The sequence below is a fragment of the Oncorhynchus mykiss genome, chromosome 10 (assembly GCF_013265735.2).
Source record: "Oncorhynchus mykiss isolate Arlee chromosome 10, USDA_OmykA_1.1, whole genome shotgun sequence".
Taxonomy (NCBI): domain Eukaryota; kingdom Metazoa; phylum Chordata; class Actinopteri; order Salmoniformes; family Salmonidae; genus Oncorhynchus; species Oncorhynchus mykiss.
This window is the reverse complement of record NC_048574.1, coordinates 12,127,811-12,142,675: the sequence shown is the minus strand read 5'-3', so window position 1 is coordinate 12,142,675 and position 14,865 is coordinate 12,127,811. Positions and strand designations below refer to the sequence as shown.

Sequence of the window (14,865 nt, the reverse complement as noted above, 5' to 3'; positions counted from 1 at the left end):
TCTGCTCTTTTCTATAACCTGTAGGTAGGTAGGTCTGAACAGAAAGTTCAGAGCTTCTGCTCTTTTCTATAACCTGTAGGTAGGTAGGTCTGAACAGAGAGTTCAGAGCTTCTGCTCTTTTCTATAACCTGTAGGTAGGTAGGTCTGAACAGAAAGTTCAGAGCTCCTGCTCTTTTCTATAACCTGTAGGTAGGTAGGTCTGAGCAGAAAGTTCAGAGCTTCTGCTCTTTTCTATAACCTGTAGGTAGGTAGGTCTGAACAGAAAGTTCAGAGCTTCTGCTCTTTTCTATAACCTGTAGGTAGGTAGGTCTGAACAGAAAGTTCAGAGCTTCTGCTCTTTTCTATAACCTGTAGGTAGGTAGGTCTGAACAGAGAGTTCAGAGCTTCTGCTCTTTTCTATAACCTGTAGGTAGGTAGGTCTGAACAGAAAGTTCAGAGCTCCTGCTCTTTTCTATAACCTGTAGGTAGGTAGGTCTGAGCAGAAAGTTCAGAGCTTCTGCTCTTTTCTATAACCTGTAGGTAGGTAGGTCTGAACAGAAAGTTCAGAGCTTCTGCTCTTTTCTATAACCTGTAGGTAGGTAGGTCTGAACAGAAAGTTCAGAGCTTCTGCTCTTTTCTATAACCTGTAGGTAGGTAGGTCTGAACAGAGAGTTCAGAGCTTCTGCTCTTTTCTATAACCTGTAGGTAGGTAGGTCTGAACAGAAAGTTCAGAGCTTCTGCTCTTTTCTATAACCTGTAGGTAGGTAGGTCTGAACAGAAAGTTCAGAACTTCTGCTCTTTTCTATAACCTGTAGGTAGGTAGGTCTGAATAGAAAGTTCAGAGCTTCTGCTCTTTTCTATAACCTGTAGGTAGATAGGTCTGAACAGAAAGTTCAGAGCTTCTGCTCTTTTCTATAACCTGCAGGTAGGTAGGTCTGAACAGAGAGTTCAGAGCTTCTGCTCTTTTCTATAACCTGTAGGTAGGTAGGTCTGAACAGAGAGTTCAGAGCTTCTGCTCTTTTCTATAACCTGTAGGTAGGTAGGTCTGAACAGAAAGTTCAGAGCTTCTGCTCTTTTCTATAACCTGTAGGTAGGTAGGTCTGAACAGAAAGTTCAGAGCTTCTGCTCTTTTCTATAACCTGTAGGTAGGTAGGTCTGAACAGAAAGTTCAGAGCTTCTGCTCTTTTCTATAACCTGTAGGTAGGTAGGTCTGAACAGAAAGTTCAGAGCTTCTGCTCTTTTCTATAACCTGTAGGTAGGTAGGTCTGAACAGAGAGTTCAGAGCTTCTGCTCTTTTCTATAACCTGTAGGTAGGTAGGTCTGAACAGAGAGTTCAGAGCTTCTGCTCTTTTCTATAACCTGTAGGTAGGTAGGTCTGAACAGAGAGTTCAGAGCTTCTGCTCTTTTCTATAACCTGTAGGTAGGTAGGTCTGAACAGAAAGTTCAGAGCTTCTGCTCTTTTCTATAACCTGTAGGTAGGTAGGTCTGAAAAGAAAGTTCAGAGCTTCTGCTCTTTTCTATAACCTGTAGGTAGGTAGGTCTGAACAGAAAGTTCAGAGCTTCTGCTCTTTTCTATAACCTGTAGGTAGGTAGGTCTGAACAGAAAGTTCAGAGCTTCTGCTCTTTTCTATAACCTGTAGGTAGGTAGGTCTGAACAGAGAGTTCAGAGCTTCTGCTCTTTTCTATAACCTGTAGATAGGTAGGTCTGAACAGAAAGTTCAGAGCTTCTGCTCTTTTCTATAACCTGTAGGTAGGTAGGTCTGAACAGAAAGTTCAGAGCTTCTGCTCTTTTCTATAACCTGTAGGTAGGTAGGTCTGAATAGAAAGTTCAGAGCTTCTGCTCTTTTCTATAACCTGTAGGTAGGTAGGTCTGAACAGAAAGTTCAGAGCTTCTGCTCTTTTCTATAACCTGCAGGTAGGTAGGTCTGAACAGAGAGTTCAGAGCTTCTGCTCTTTTCTATAACCTGTAGGTAGGTAGGTCTGAACAGAGAGTTCAGAGCTTCTGCTCTTTTCTATAACCTGTAGGTAGGTAGGTCTGAACAGAGAGTTCAGAGCTTCTGCTCTTTTCTATAACCTGTAGGTAGGTAGGTCTGAACAGAAAGTTCAGAGCTTCTGCTCTTTTCTATAACCTGTAGGTAGGTAGGTCTGAACAGAAAGTTCAGAGCTTCTGCTCTTTTCTATAACCTGTAGGTAGGTAGGTCTGAATAGAAAGTTCAGAGCTTCTGCTCTTTTCTATAACCTGTAGGTAGGTAGGTCTGAACAGAAAGTTCAGAGCTTCTGCTCTTTTCTATAACCTGCAGGTAGGTAGGTCTGAACAGAGAGTTCAGAGCTTCTGCTCTTTTCTATAACCTGTAGGTAGGTAGGTCTGAACAGAGAGTTCAGAGCTTCTGCTCTTTTCTATAACCTGTAGGTAGGTAGGTCTGAACAGAAAGTTCAGAGCTTCTGCTCTTTTCTAAAACCTGTAGGTAGGTAGGTCTGAACAGAAAGTTCAGAGCTTCTGCTCTTTTCTATAACCTGTAGGTAGGTAGGTCTGAATAGAAAGTTCAGAGCTTCTGCTCTTTTCTATAACCTGTAGGTAGATAGGTCTGAACAGAAAGTTCAGAGCTTCTGCTCTTTTCTATAACCTGTAGGTAGGTAGGTCTGAACAGAGAGTTCAGAGCTTCTGCTCTTTTCTATAACCTGTAGGTAGGTAGGTCTGAACAGAGAGTTCAGAGCTTCTGCTCTTTTCTATAACCTGTAGGTAGGTAGGTCTGAACAGAAAGTTCAGAGCTTCTGCTCTTTTCTATAACCTGTAGGTAGGTAGGTCTGAACAGAAAGTTCAGAGCTTCTGCTCTTTTCTATAACCTGTAGGTAGGTAGGTCTGAACAGAAAGTTCAGAGCTTCTGCTCTTTTCTATAACCTGTAGGTAGGTAGGTCTGAATAGAAAGTTCAGAGCTTCTGCTCTTTTCTATAACCTGTAGGTAGATAGGTCTGAACAGAAAGTTCAGAGCTTCTGCTCTTTTCTATAACCTGCAGGTAGGTCGGTCTGAACAGAGAGTTCAGAGCTTCTGCTCTTTTCTATAACCTGTAGGTAGGTAGGTCTGAACAGAGAGTTCAGAGCTTCTGCTCTTTTCTATAACCTGTAGGTAGGTAGGTCTGAACAGAAAGTTCAGAGCTTCTGCTCTTTTCTATAACCTGTAGGTAGGTAGGTCTGAACAGAAAGTTCAGAGCTTCTGCTCTTTTCTATAACCTGTAGGTAGGTAGGTCTGAACAGAAAGTTCAGAGCTTCTGCTCTTTTCTATAACCTGTAGGTAGGTAGGTCTGAACAGAAAGTTCAGAGCTTCTGCTCTTTTCTATAACCTGTAGGTAGGTAGGTCTGAACAGAGAGTTCAGAGCTTCTGCTCTTTTCTATAACCTGTAGGTAGGTAGGTCTGAACAGAGAGTTCAGAGCTTCTGCTCTTTTCTATAACCTGTAGGTAGGTAGGTCTGAACAGAAAGTTCAGAGCTTCTGCTCTTTTCTATAACCTGTAGGTAGGTAGGTCTGAACAGAAAGTTCAGAGCTTCTGCTCTTTTCTATAACCTGTAGGTAGGTAGGTCTGAACAGAAAGTTCAGAGCTTCTGCTCTTTTCTATAACCTGTAGGTAGGTAGGTCTGAACAGAAAGTTCAGAGCTTCTGCTCTTTTCTATAACCTGTAGGTAGGTAGGTCTGAACAGAGAGTTCAGAGCTTCTGCTCTTTTCTATAACCTGTAGGTAGGTAGGTCTGAACAGAGAGTTCAGAGCTTCTGCTCTTTTCTATAACCTGTAGGTAGGTAGGTCTGAACAGAGAGTTCAGAGCTTCTGCTCTTTTCTATAACCTGTAGGTAGGTAGGTCTGAACAGAAAGTTCAGAGCTTCTGCTCTTTTCTATAACCTGTAGGTAGGTAGGTCTGAAAAGAAAGTTCAGAGCTTCTGCTCTTTTCTATAACCTGTAGGTAGGTAGGTCTGAACAGAAAGTTCAGAGCTTCTGCTCTTTTCTATAACCTGTAGGTAGGTAGGTCTGAACAGAAAGTTCAGAGCTTCTGCTCTTTTCTATAACCTGTAGGTAGGTAGGTCTGAACAGAGAGTTCAGAGCTTCTGCTCTTTTCTATAACCTGTAGATAGGTAGGTCTGAACAGAAAGTTCAGAGCTTCTGCTCTTTTCTATAACCTGTAGGTAGGTAGGTCTGAACAGAAAGTTCAGAGCTTCTGCTCTTTTCTATAACCTGTAGGTAGGTAGGTCTGAACAGAAAGTTCAGAGCTTCTGCTCTTTTCTATAACCTGTAGGTAGGTAGGTCTGAACAGAAAGTTCAGAGCTTCTGCTCTTTTCTATAACCTGCAGGTAGGTAGGTCTGAACAGAGAGTTCAGCGCTTCTGCTCTTTTCTATAACCTGTAGGTAGGTAGGTCTGAACAGAGAGTTCAGAGCTTCTGCTCTTTTCTATAACCTGTAGGTAGGTAGGTCTGAACAGAGAGTTCAGAGCTTCTGCTCTTTTCTATAACCTGTAGGTAGGTAGGTCTGAACAGAAAGTTCAGAGCTTCTGCTCTTTTCTATAACCTGTAGGTAGGTAGGTCTGAACAGAGAGTTCAGAGCTTCTGCTCTTTTCTATAACCTGTAGGTAGGTAGGTCTGAACAGAGAGTTCAGAGCTTCTGCTCTTTTCTATAACCTGTAGGTAGGTAGGTCTGAACAGAAAGTTCAGAGCTTCTGCTCTTTTCTATAACCTGTAGGTAGGTAGGTCTGAACAGAAAGTTCAGAGCTTCTGCTCTTTTCTATAACCTGTAGGTAGGTAGGTCTGAATAGAAAGTTCAGAGCTTCTGCTCTTTTCTATAACCTGTAGGTAGGTAGGTCTGAACAGAAAGTTCAGAGCTTCTGCTCTTTTCTATAACCTGCAGGTAGGTAGGTCTGAACAGAGAGTTCAGAGCTTCTGCTCTTTTCTATAACCTGTAGGTAGGTAGGTCTGAACAGAGAGTTCAGAGCTTCTGCTCTTTTCTATAACCTGTAGGTAGGTAGGTCTGAACAGAGAGTTCAGAGCTTCTGCTCTTTTCTATAACCTGTAGGTAGGTAGGTCTGAACAGAAAGTTCAGAGCTTCTGCTCTTTTCTAAAACCTGTAGGTAGGTAGGTCTGAACAGAAAGTTCAGAGCTTCTGCTCTTTTCTATAACCTGTAGGTAGGTAGGTCTGAATAGAAAGTTCAGAGCTTCTGCTCTTTTCTATAACCTGTAGGTAGGTAGGTCTGAACAGAAAGTTCAGAGCTTCTGCTCTTTTCTATAACCTGCAGGTAGGTAGGTCTGAACAGAGAGTTCAGAGCTTCTGCTCTTTTCTATAACCTGTAGGTAGGTAGGTCTGAACAGAGAGTTCAGAGCTTCTGCTCTTTTCTATAACCTGTAGGTAGGTAGGTCTGAACAGAAAGTTCAGAGCTTCTGCTCTTTTCTATAACCTGTAGGTAGGTAGGTCTGAACAGAAAGTTCAGAGCTTCTGCTCTTTTCTATAACCTGTAGGTAGGTAGGTCTGAACAGAAAGTTCAGAGCTTCTGCTCTTTTCTATAACCTGTAGGTAGGTCTGAACAGAAAGTTCAGAGCTTCTGCTCTTTTCTATAACCTGTAGTTAGATAGGTCTGAACAGAAAGTTCAGAGCTTCTGCTCTTTTCTATAACCTGTAGGTAGGTAGGTCTGAACAGAAAGTTCAGAGCTTCTGCTCTTTTCTATAACCTGTAGGTAGGTAGGTCTGAACAGAGAGTTCAGAGCTTCTGCTCTTTTCTATAACCTGCAGGTAGGTAGGTCTGAACAGAGAGTTCAGCGCTTCTGCTCTTTTCTATAACCTGTAGGTAGGTAGGTCTGAACAGAGAGTTCAGAGCTTCTGCTCTTTTCTATAACCTGTAGGTAGGTAGGTCTGAACAGAGAGTTCAGAGCTTCTGCTCTTTTCTATAACCTGTAGGTAGGTAGGTCTGAACAGAGAGTTCAGAGCTTCTGCTCTTTTCTATAAGTTGTAGGTAGGTAGGTCTGAACAGAAAGTTCAGAGCTTCTGCTCTTTTCTATAACCTGTAGGTAGGTAGGTCTGAACAGAAAGTTCAGAGCTTCTGCTCTTTTTTATAACCTGTAGGTAGGTAGGTCTGAACAGAGAGTTCAGAGCTTCTGCTCTTTTCTATAACCTGTAAGTAGGTAGGTCTGAACAGAGAGTTCAGAGCTTCTGCTCTTTTCTATAACCTGTAGGTAGGTAGGTCTGAACAGAGAGTTCAGAGCTTCTGCTCTTTTCTATAACCTGTAGGTAGGTAGGTCTGAACAGAAAGTTCAGAGCTTCTGCTCTTTTCTATAACCTGTAGGTAGGTAGGTCTGAACAGAAAGTTCAGAGCTTCTGCTCTTTTCTATAACCTGTAGGTAGGTAGGTCTGAACAGAAAGTTCAGAGCTTCTGCTCTTTTCTATAACCTGTAGGTAGGTAGGTCTGAACAGAAAGTTCAGAGCTTCTGCTCTTTTCTATAACCTGTAGGTAGGTAGGTCTGAACAGAGAGTTCAGAGCTACTGCTCTTTTCTATAACCTGTAGGTAGGTAGGTCTGAACGGAGAGTTCAGAGCTCCTGCTCTTTTCTATAACCTGTAGGTAGGTAGGTCTGAACAGAAAGTTCAGAGCTTCTGCTCTTTTCTATAACCTGTAGGTAGGTAGGTCTGAACAGAGAGTTCAGAGCTTCTGCTCTTTTCTATAACCTGTAGGTAGGTAGGTCTGAACAGAGAGTTCAGAGCTTCTGCTCTTTTCTATAACCTGTAGGTAGGTAGGTCTGAACAGAAAGTTCAGAGCTTCTGCTCTTTTCTATAACCTGTAGGTAGGTAGGTCTGAACAGAAAGTTCAGAGCTTCTGCTCTTTTCTATAACCTGTAGGTAGGTAGGTCTGAACAGAAAGTTCAGAGCTTCTGCTCTTTTCTATAACCTGTAGGTAGGTAGGTCTGAACAGAGAGTTCAGAGCTTCTGCTCTTTTCTATAACCTGTAGGTAGGTAGGTCTGAACAGAGAGTTCAGAGCTTCTGCTCTTTTCTATAACCTGTAGGTAGGTAGGTCTGAACAGAAAGTTCAGAGCTTCTGCTCTTTTCTATAACCTGTAGGTAGGTAGGTCTGAACAGAAAGTTCAGAGCTTCTGCTCTTTTATATAACCTGTAGGTAGGTAGATCTGAACAGAAAGTTCAGAGCTTCTGCTCTTTTCTATAACCTGTAGGTAGGTAGGTCTCAACAGAAAGTTCAGAGCTTCTGCTCTTTTCTATAACCTGTAGGTAGGTAGGTCTGAACGGAGAGTTCAGAGCTCCTGCTCTTTTCTATAACCTGTAGGTAGGTAGGTCTGAACAGAAAGTTCAGAGCTTCTGCTCTTTTCTATAACCTGTAGGTAGGTAGGTCTGAACAGAGAGTTCAGAGCTTCTGCTCTTTTCTATAACCTGTAGGTAGGTAGGTCTGAACAGAGAGTTCAGAGCTTCTGCTCTTTTCTATAACCTGTAGGTAGGTAGGTCTGAACAGAAAGTTCAGAGCTTCTGCTCTTTTCTATAACCTGTAGGTAGGTAGGTCTGAACAGAAAGTTCAGAGCTTCTGCTCTTTTCTATAACCTGTAGGTAGGTAGGTCTGAACAGAAAGTTCAGAGCTTCTGCTCTTTTCTATAACCTGTAGGTAGGTAGGTCTGAACAGAGAGTTCAGAGCTTCTGCTCTTTTCTATAACCTGTAGGTAGGTAGGTCTGAACAGAGAGTTCAGAGCTTCTGCTCTTTTCTATAACCTGTAGGTAGGTAGGTCTGAACAGAAAGTTCAGAGCTTCTGCTCTTTTCTATAACCTGTAGGTAGGTAGGTCTGAACAGAAAGTTCAGAGCTTCTGCTCTTTTATATAACCTGTAGGTAGGTAGATCTGAACAGAAAGTTCAGAGCTTCTGCTCTTTTCTATAACCTGTAGGTAGGTAGGTCTCAACAGAAAGTTCAGAGCTTCTGCTCTTTTCTATAACCTGTAGGTAGGTAGGTCTGAACAGAGAGTTCAGAGCTTCTGCTCTTTTCTATAACCTGTAGGTAGGTAGGTCTGAACAGAGAGTTCAGAGCTTCTGCTCTTTTCTATAACCTGTAGGTAGGTAGGTCTGAACAGAAAGTTCAGAGCTTCTGCTCTTTTCTATAACCTGTAGGTAGGTAGATCTGAACAGAAAGTTCAGAGCTTCTGCTCTTTTCTATAACCTGTAGGTAGGTAGGTCTCAACAGAAAGTTCAGAGCTTCTGCTCTTTTCTATAACCTGTAGGTAGGTAGGTCTGAACAGAGAGTTCAGAGCTTCTGCTCTTTTCTATAACCTGTAGGTAGGTAGGTCTGAACAGAGAGTTCAGAGCTTCTGCTCTTTTCTATAACCTGTAGGTAGGTAGGTCTGAACAGAAAGTTCAGAGCTTCTGCTCTTTTCTATAACCTGTAGGTAGGTAGGTCTGAACAGAAAGTTCAGAGCTTCTGCTCTTTTCTATAACCTGTAGGTAGGTAGGTCTGAACAGAAAGTTCAGAGCTTCTGCTCTTTTCTATAACCTGTAGGTAGGTAGGTCTGAACAGAGAGTTCAGAGCTTCTGCTCTTTTCTATAACCTGTAGGTAGGTAGGTCTGAACAGAAAGTTCAGAGCTTCTGCTCTTTTCTATAACCTGTAGGTAGGTAGGTCTGAACAGAAAGTTCAGAGCTTCTGCTCTTTTCTATAACCTGTAGGTAGGTAGGTCTGAACAGAGAGTTCAGAGCTTCTGCTCTTTTCTATAACCTGTAGGTAGGTAGGTCTGAACAGAAAGTTCAGAGCTTCTGCTCTTTTCTATAACCTGTAGGTAGGTAGGTCTGAACAGAAAGTTCAGAGCTTCTGCTCTTTTCTATAACCTGTAGGTAGGTAGGTCTGAACAGAGAGTTCAGAGCTTCTGCTCTTTTCTATAACCTGTAGGTAGGTAGGTCTGAACAGAAAGTTCAGAGCTTCTGCTCTTTTCTATAACCTGTAGGTAGGTAGGTCTGAACAGAAAGTTCAGAGCTTCTGCTCTTTTCTATAACCTGTAGGTAGGTAGGTCTGAACAGAGAGTTCAGAGCTTCTTCTCTTTTCTATAGTAAGTACAGTAGTATTCTATTGTCAACTGTAGTATTTCTTCATGTGGGTTGAAAGGAGATTTAACCAAGGGCAAGTATTACTGTATTATTTTCACCAGTCTTCTGGTAAATGCAACACTGTTGTTGTGATAATGGCAATAGCTGGAAATCCTTATTAGGAATCTGAGGAAACGGATGTTTTGGGTAGTAGGATGTCTAGAAACACATCTGAGTGTTCTACATGACGTTGTCACTGTATTTAGACAGCGTCCTTACCTCACCTTACCATCTCTCTCTTCCTCTCTCTCTCTCTCTCTCTCTCTCTCTCTCTCTCTCTCTCTCTCTCTCTCTCTCTTCTTTCTCTTTTCTATCTTATCTCTCTCTCTTCTCTCCTCTTCTCTCTCCTCTCTCCCTCTTCTCTCTTCTCTCTTTAGAACGTGACAATCAGGAGGCGAGGATCACAGAGATCCATAGCATCGTCCACTGGCTCCCAGAGAAGAACCGGCAGATGCTGGACCTGCTTACGAAACACTTGGCAAAGTAGGTTTGGTTTAGGCCCACTCCCCTGGGGTCTCCCATGTACTGTGTTACAAATCCTCCGGACTGTACCGCGCTGACGGCCATGACCACCACTGACTCCCAAATTCCCCCTATTCCTTATATAGTGCACTATTTAGGGAATAGGGTGTCCATTTTGGATGCAGACCATGTTACAAATCCCCCACCCATGCCGAACGCCATTACCACACCCACCCAGGCCTGTAAGAGGATTGGCTTGGTAATGAACTCAGGACTGTAGTGTTGACACCAGTAATGGCTCCTAGCTTTCCCCTGTGTTCCTCCTCTACACCACCACCGAAAACAACACACGTCATTAGTTTGGTCGCCAGACTCATCCTCTTCTTCTGGGTATTGTTGTCCAATGGAGGCGGTGCAGTTTGCCATCTGTCTTTCTCAATACCATGTCAGAGTGACGATAGGTTACTATCAGAGGCAGGCTGCAGAGTTAAAACTCTTACCCTATTTATTGTTGTCCAACATGCTGAGAGAGGATTATGGGTAATTGTAAACCGGACGTCATGGTTTAGATTTAACTAACATACACTATATCTATGTACATTTCTTTTTACATTTCATGTGCCGTCACATACGAGATGGTACATCCTGAAATCGGAAATGACAGTGTTTTATAGGAATGGGCAGATGTTGGATAATGACAGTGTTTTTATAGGACTGGGCAGATGTTGGATAATGACAGTGTTTTTATAGGAATGGGCAGATGTTGGATAATGACAGTGTTTTATAGGAATGGGCAGATGTTGGATAATGACAGTGTTTTTAAACTAATGGGCAGATGTTGGATAATGACAGTGTTTTTATAGGACTGGGTAGATGTTGGATAATGACAGTGTTTTTATAGGAATTGGCAGATGTTGGATAATGACAGTGTTTTTATAGGACTGGGCAGATGTTGGATAATGACAGTGTTTTTATAGGAATGGGCAGATGTTGGATAATGACAGTGTTTTTATAGGACTGGGTAGATGTTGGATAATGACAGTGTTTTTATAGGAATGGGCAGATGTTGGATAATGACAGTGTTTTTATAGGACTGGGCAGATGTTGGATAATGACAGTGTTTTATAGGAATGGGCAAATGTTGGATAATGACAGTGTTTTTATAGGACTGGGCAGATGTTGGATAATGACAGTGTTTTTATAGGAATGGGCAGATGTTGGATAATGACAGTGTTTTTAAACGAATGGGCAGATGTTGGATAATGACAGTGTTTTTATAGGACTGGGTAGATGTTGGATAATGACAGTGTTTTTAAACGAATGGGCAGATGTTGGATAATGACAGTGTTTTTATAGGACTGGGCAGATGTTGGATAATGACAGTGTTTTTATAGGACTGGGTAGATGTTGGATAATGACAGTGTTTTTATAGGACTGGGCAGATGTTGGAAAATGACATTTTTTTTTTTTAGGAATGGGCAGATGTTGGATAATGACAGTGTTTTTATAGGACTGGGTAGATGTTGGATAATGACAGTGTTTTTATAGGACTGGGCAGATGTTGGAAAATGACAGTGTTTTTATAGGAATGGGCAGATGTTGGATAATGACAGTGTTTTTATAGGAATGGGCAGATGTTGGATAATGACAGTGTTTTTATAGGAATGGGCAGATGTTGGATAATGACAGTGTTTTTATAGGAATGGGCAGATGTTGGATAATGACAGTGTTTTATAGGAATGGGCAGATGTTGGATAATGACAGTGTTTTTATAGGAATGGGCAGATGTTGGATAATGACAGTGTTTTATAGGAATGGGCAGATGTTGGATAATGACAGTGTTTTTATAGGACTGGGTAGATGTTGGATAATGACAGTGTTTTTATAGGAATGGGCAGATGTTGGATAATGACAGTGTTTTTATAGGACTGGGCAGATGTTGGATAATGACAGTGTTTTTATAGGAATGGGCAGATGTTGGATAATGACAGTGTTTTTATAGGAATGGGCAGATGTTGGATAATGACAGTGTTTTTTTAGGACTGGGTAGATGTTGGATAATGACAGTGTTTTTATAGGACTGGGCAGATGTTGGAAAATGACAGTGTTTTTATAGGAATGGGCAGATGTTGGATAATGACAGTGTTTTTATAGGAATGGGCAGATGTTGGATAATGACAGTGTTTTTATAGGAATGGGCAGATGTTGGATAATGACAGTGTTTTTATAGGAATGGGCAGATGTTGGATAATGACAGTGTTTTATAGGAATGGGCAGATGTTGGATAATGACAGTGTTTTTATAGGAATGGGCAGATGTTGGATAATGACAGTGTTTTATAGGAATGGGCAGATGTTGGATAATGACAGTGTTTTTATAGGACTGGGTAGATGTTGGATAATGACAGTGTTTTTATAGGAATGGGCAGATGTTGGATAATGACAGTGTTTTATAGGAATGGGCAGATGTTGGATAATGACAGTGTTTTTATAGGAATGGGCAGATGTTGGATAATGACAGTGTTTTTATAGGAATGGGCAGATGTTGGATAATGACAGTGTTTTTTTAGGACTGGGTAGATGTTGGATAATGACAGTGTTTTTATAGGACTGGGCAGATGTTGGATAATGACAGTGTTTTATAGGAATGGGCAGATGTTGGATAATGACAGTGTTTTATAGGAATGGGCAGATGTTGGATAATGACAGTGTTATTATAGGAATGGGCAGATGTTGGATAATGACAGTGTTTTTATAGGAATGGGCAGATGTTGGATAATGACAGTGTTTTATAGGAATGGGCAGATGTTGGATAATGACAGTGTTTTTATAGGACTGGGCAGATGTTGGATAATGACAGTGTTTTTATAGGAATGGGCAGATGTTGGATAATGACAGTGTTTTTATAGGAATGGGCAGATGTTGGATAATGACAGTGTTTTATAGGAATGGGCAGATGTTGGATAATGACAGTGTTTTTATAGGAATGGGCAGATGTTGGATAATGACAGTGTTTTTATAGGAATGGACAGATGTTGGATAATGACAGTGTTTTTATAGGAATGGGCAGATGTTGGATAATGACAGTGTTTTTATAGGACTGGGTAGATGTTGGATAATGACTGTGTTTTTATAGGAATGGGCAGATGTTGGATAATGACAGTGTTTTTATAGGACTGGGTAGATGTTGGATAATGACAGTGTTTTTATAGGAATGGGCAGATGTTGGATAATGACAGTGTTTTTATAGGACTGGGCAGATGTTGGATAATGACAGTGTTTTTATAGGAATGGGCAGATGTTGGATAATGACAGTGTTTTTATAGGACTGGGTAGATGTTGGATAATGACAGTGTTTTTATAGGAATGGGCAGATGTTGGATAATGACAGTGTTTTTATAGGACTGGGCAGATGTTGGATAATGACAGTGTTTTATAGGAATGGGCAAATGTTGGATAATGACAGTGTTTTTATAGGACTGGGCAGATGTTGGATAATGACAGTGTTTTTATAGGAATGGGCAGATGTTGGATAATGACAGTGTTTTTAAACGAATGGGCAGATGTTGGATAATGACAGTGTTTTTATAGGACTGGGTAGATGTTGGATAATGACAGTGTTTTTAAACGAATGGGCAGATGTTGGATAATGACAGTGTTTTTATAGGACTGGGCAGATGTTGGATAATGACAGTGTTTTTATAGGACTGGGTAGATGTTGGATAATGACAGTGTTTTTATAGGACTGGGCAGATGTTGGAAAATGACATTTTTTTTTTTAGGAATGGGCAGATGTTGGATAATGACAGTGTTTTTATAGGACTGGGTAGATGTTGGATAATGACAGTGTTTTTATAGGACTAGGCAGATGTTGGAAAATGACAGTGTTTTTATAGGAATGGGCAGATGTTGGATAATGACAGTGTTTTATAGGAATGGGCAGATGTTGGATAATGACAGTGTTTTTATAGGAATGGGCAGATGTTGGATAATGACAGTGTTTTATAGGAATGGGCAGATGTTGGATAATGACAGTGTTTTTATAGGACTGGGCAGATGTTGGATAATGACAGTGTTTTTATAGGAATGGGCAGATGTTGGATAATGACAGTGTTTTTATAGGAATGGGCAGATGTTGGATAATGACAGTGTTTTATAGGAATGGGCAGATGTTGGATAATGACAGTGTTTTTATAGGAATGGGCAGATGTTGGATAATGACAGTGTTTTTATAGGAATGGACAGATGTTGGATAATGACAGTGTTTTTATAGGAATGGGCAGATGTTGGATAATGACAGTGTTTTTATAGGACTGGGCAGATTTTGGATAATGACAGTGTTTTTATAGGAATGGGCAGATGTTGGATAATGACAGTGTTTTATAGGAATGGGCAGATGTTGGATAATGACAGTGTTTTTATAGGACTGGGTAGATGTTGGATAATGACAGTGTTTTTATAGGAATGGGCAGATGTTGGATAATGACAGTGTTTTTATAGGACTGGGCAGATGTTGGATAATGACAGTGTTTTTATAGGAATGGGCAGATGTTGGATAATGACAGTGTTTTTATAGGACTGGGTAGATGTTGGATAATGACAGTGTTTTTATAGGAATGGGCAGATGTTGGATAATGACAGTGTTTTTATAGGACTGGGCAGATGTTGGATAATGACAGTGTTTTTATAGGAATGGGCAGATGTTGGATAATGACAGTGTTTTTAAACGAATGGGCAGATGTTGGATAATGACAGTGTTTTTATAGGACTGGGTAGATGTTGGATAATGACAGTGTTTTTGAACGAATGGGCAGATGTTGGATAATGACAGTGTTTTTATAGGATTGGGCAGATGTTGGATAATGACAGTGTTTTTATAGGACTGGGTAGATGTTGGATAATGACAGTGTTTTTATAGGACTGGGCAGATGTTGGATAATGACAGTGTTTTTAAACGAATGGGCAGATGTTGGATAATGACAGTGTTTTTATAGGACTGGGTAGATGTTGGATAATGACAGTGTTTTTAAACGAATGGGCAGATGTTGGATAATGACAGTGTTTTTATAGGACTGGGCAGATGTTGGATAATGACAGTGTTTTTATAGGACTGGGTAGATGTTGGATAATGACAGTGTTTTTATAGGACTGGGCAGATGTTGGAAAATGACATTTTTTTTTTTTAGGAATGGGCAGATGTTGGATAATGACAGTGTTTTTATAGGACTGGGTAGATGTTGGATAATGACAGTGTTTTTATAGGACTGGGCAGATGTTGGAAAATGACAGTGTTTTTATAGGAATGGGCAGATGTTGGATAATGACAGTGTTTTTA

General features: G+C 41.0%; 1 protein-coding gene across 3 annotated transcripts in view; it reads left to right on the top strand.

The window, feature by feature from the left end:
* LOC110534849 (rho GTPase-activating protein 26) overlaps positions 1 to 14,865 on the top strand; it is a 145,502-nt gene that overhangs the window by 97,160 nt on the left and 33,477 nt on the right. For all 3 annotated transcript variants that reach the window (XM_036989703.1, XM_036989705.1, XM_036989704.1), the window contains exon 17: positions 9,447 to 9,552. In XM_036989703.1, the coding sequence (XP_036845598.1) occupies positions 9,447 to 9,552 (106 nt within the window). The remainder of the gene's footprint in view (positions 1 to 9,446; positions 9,553 to 14,865) is intronic.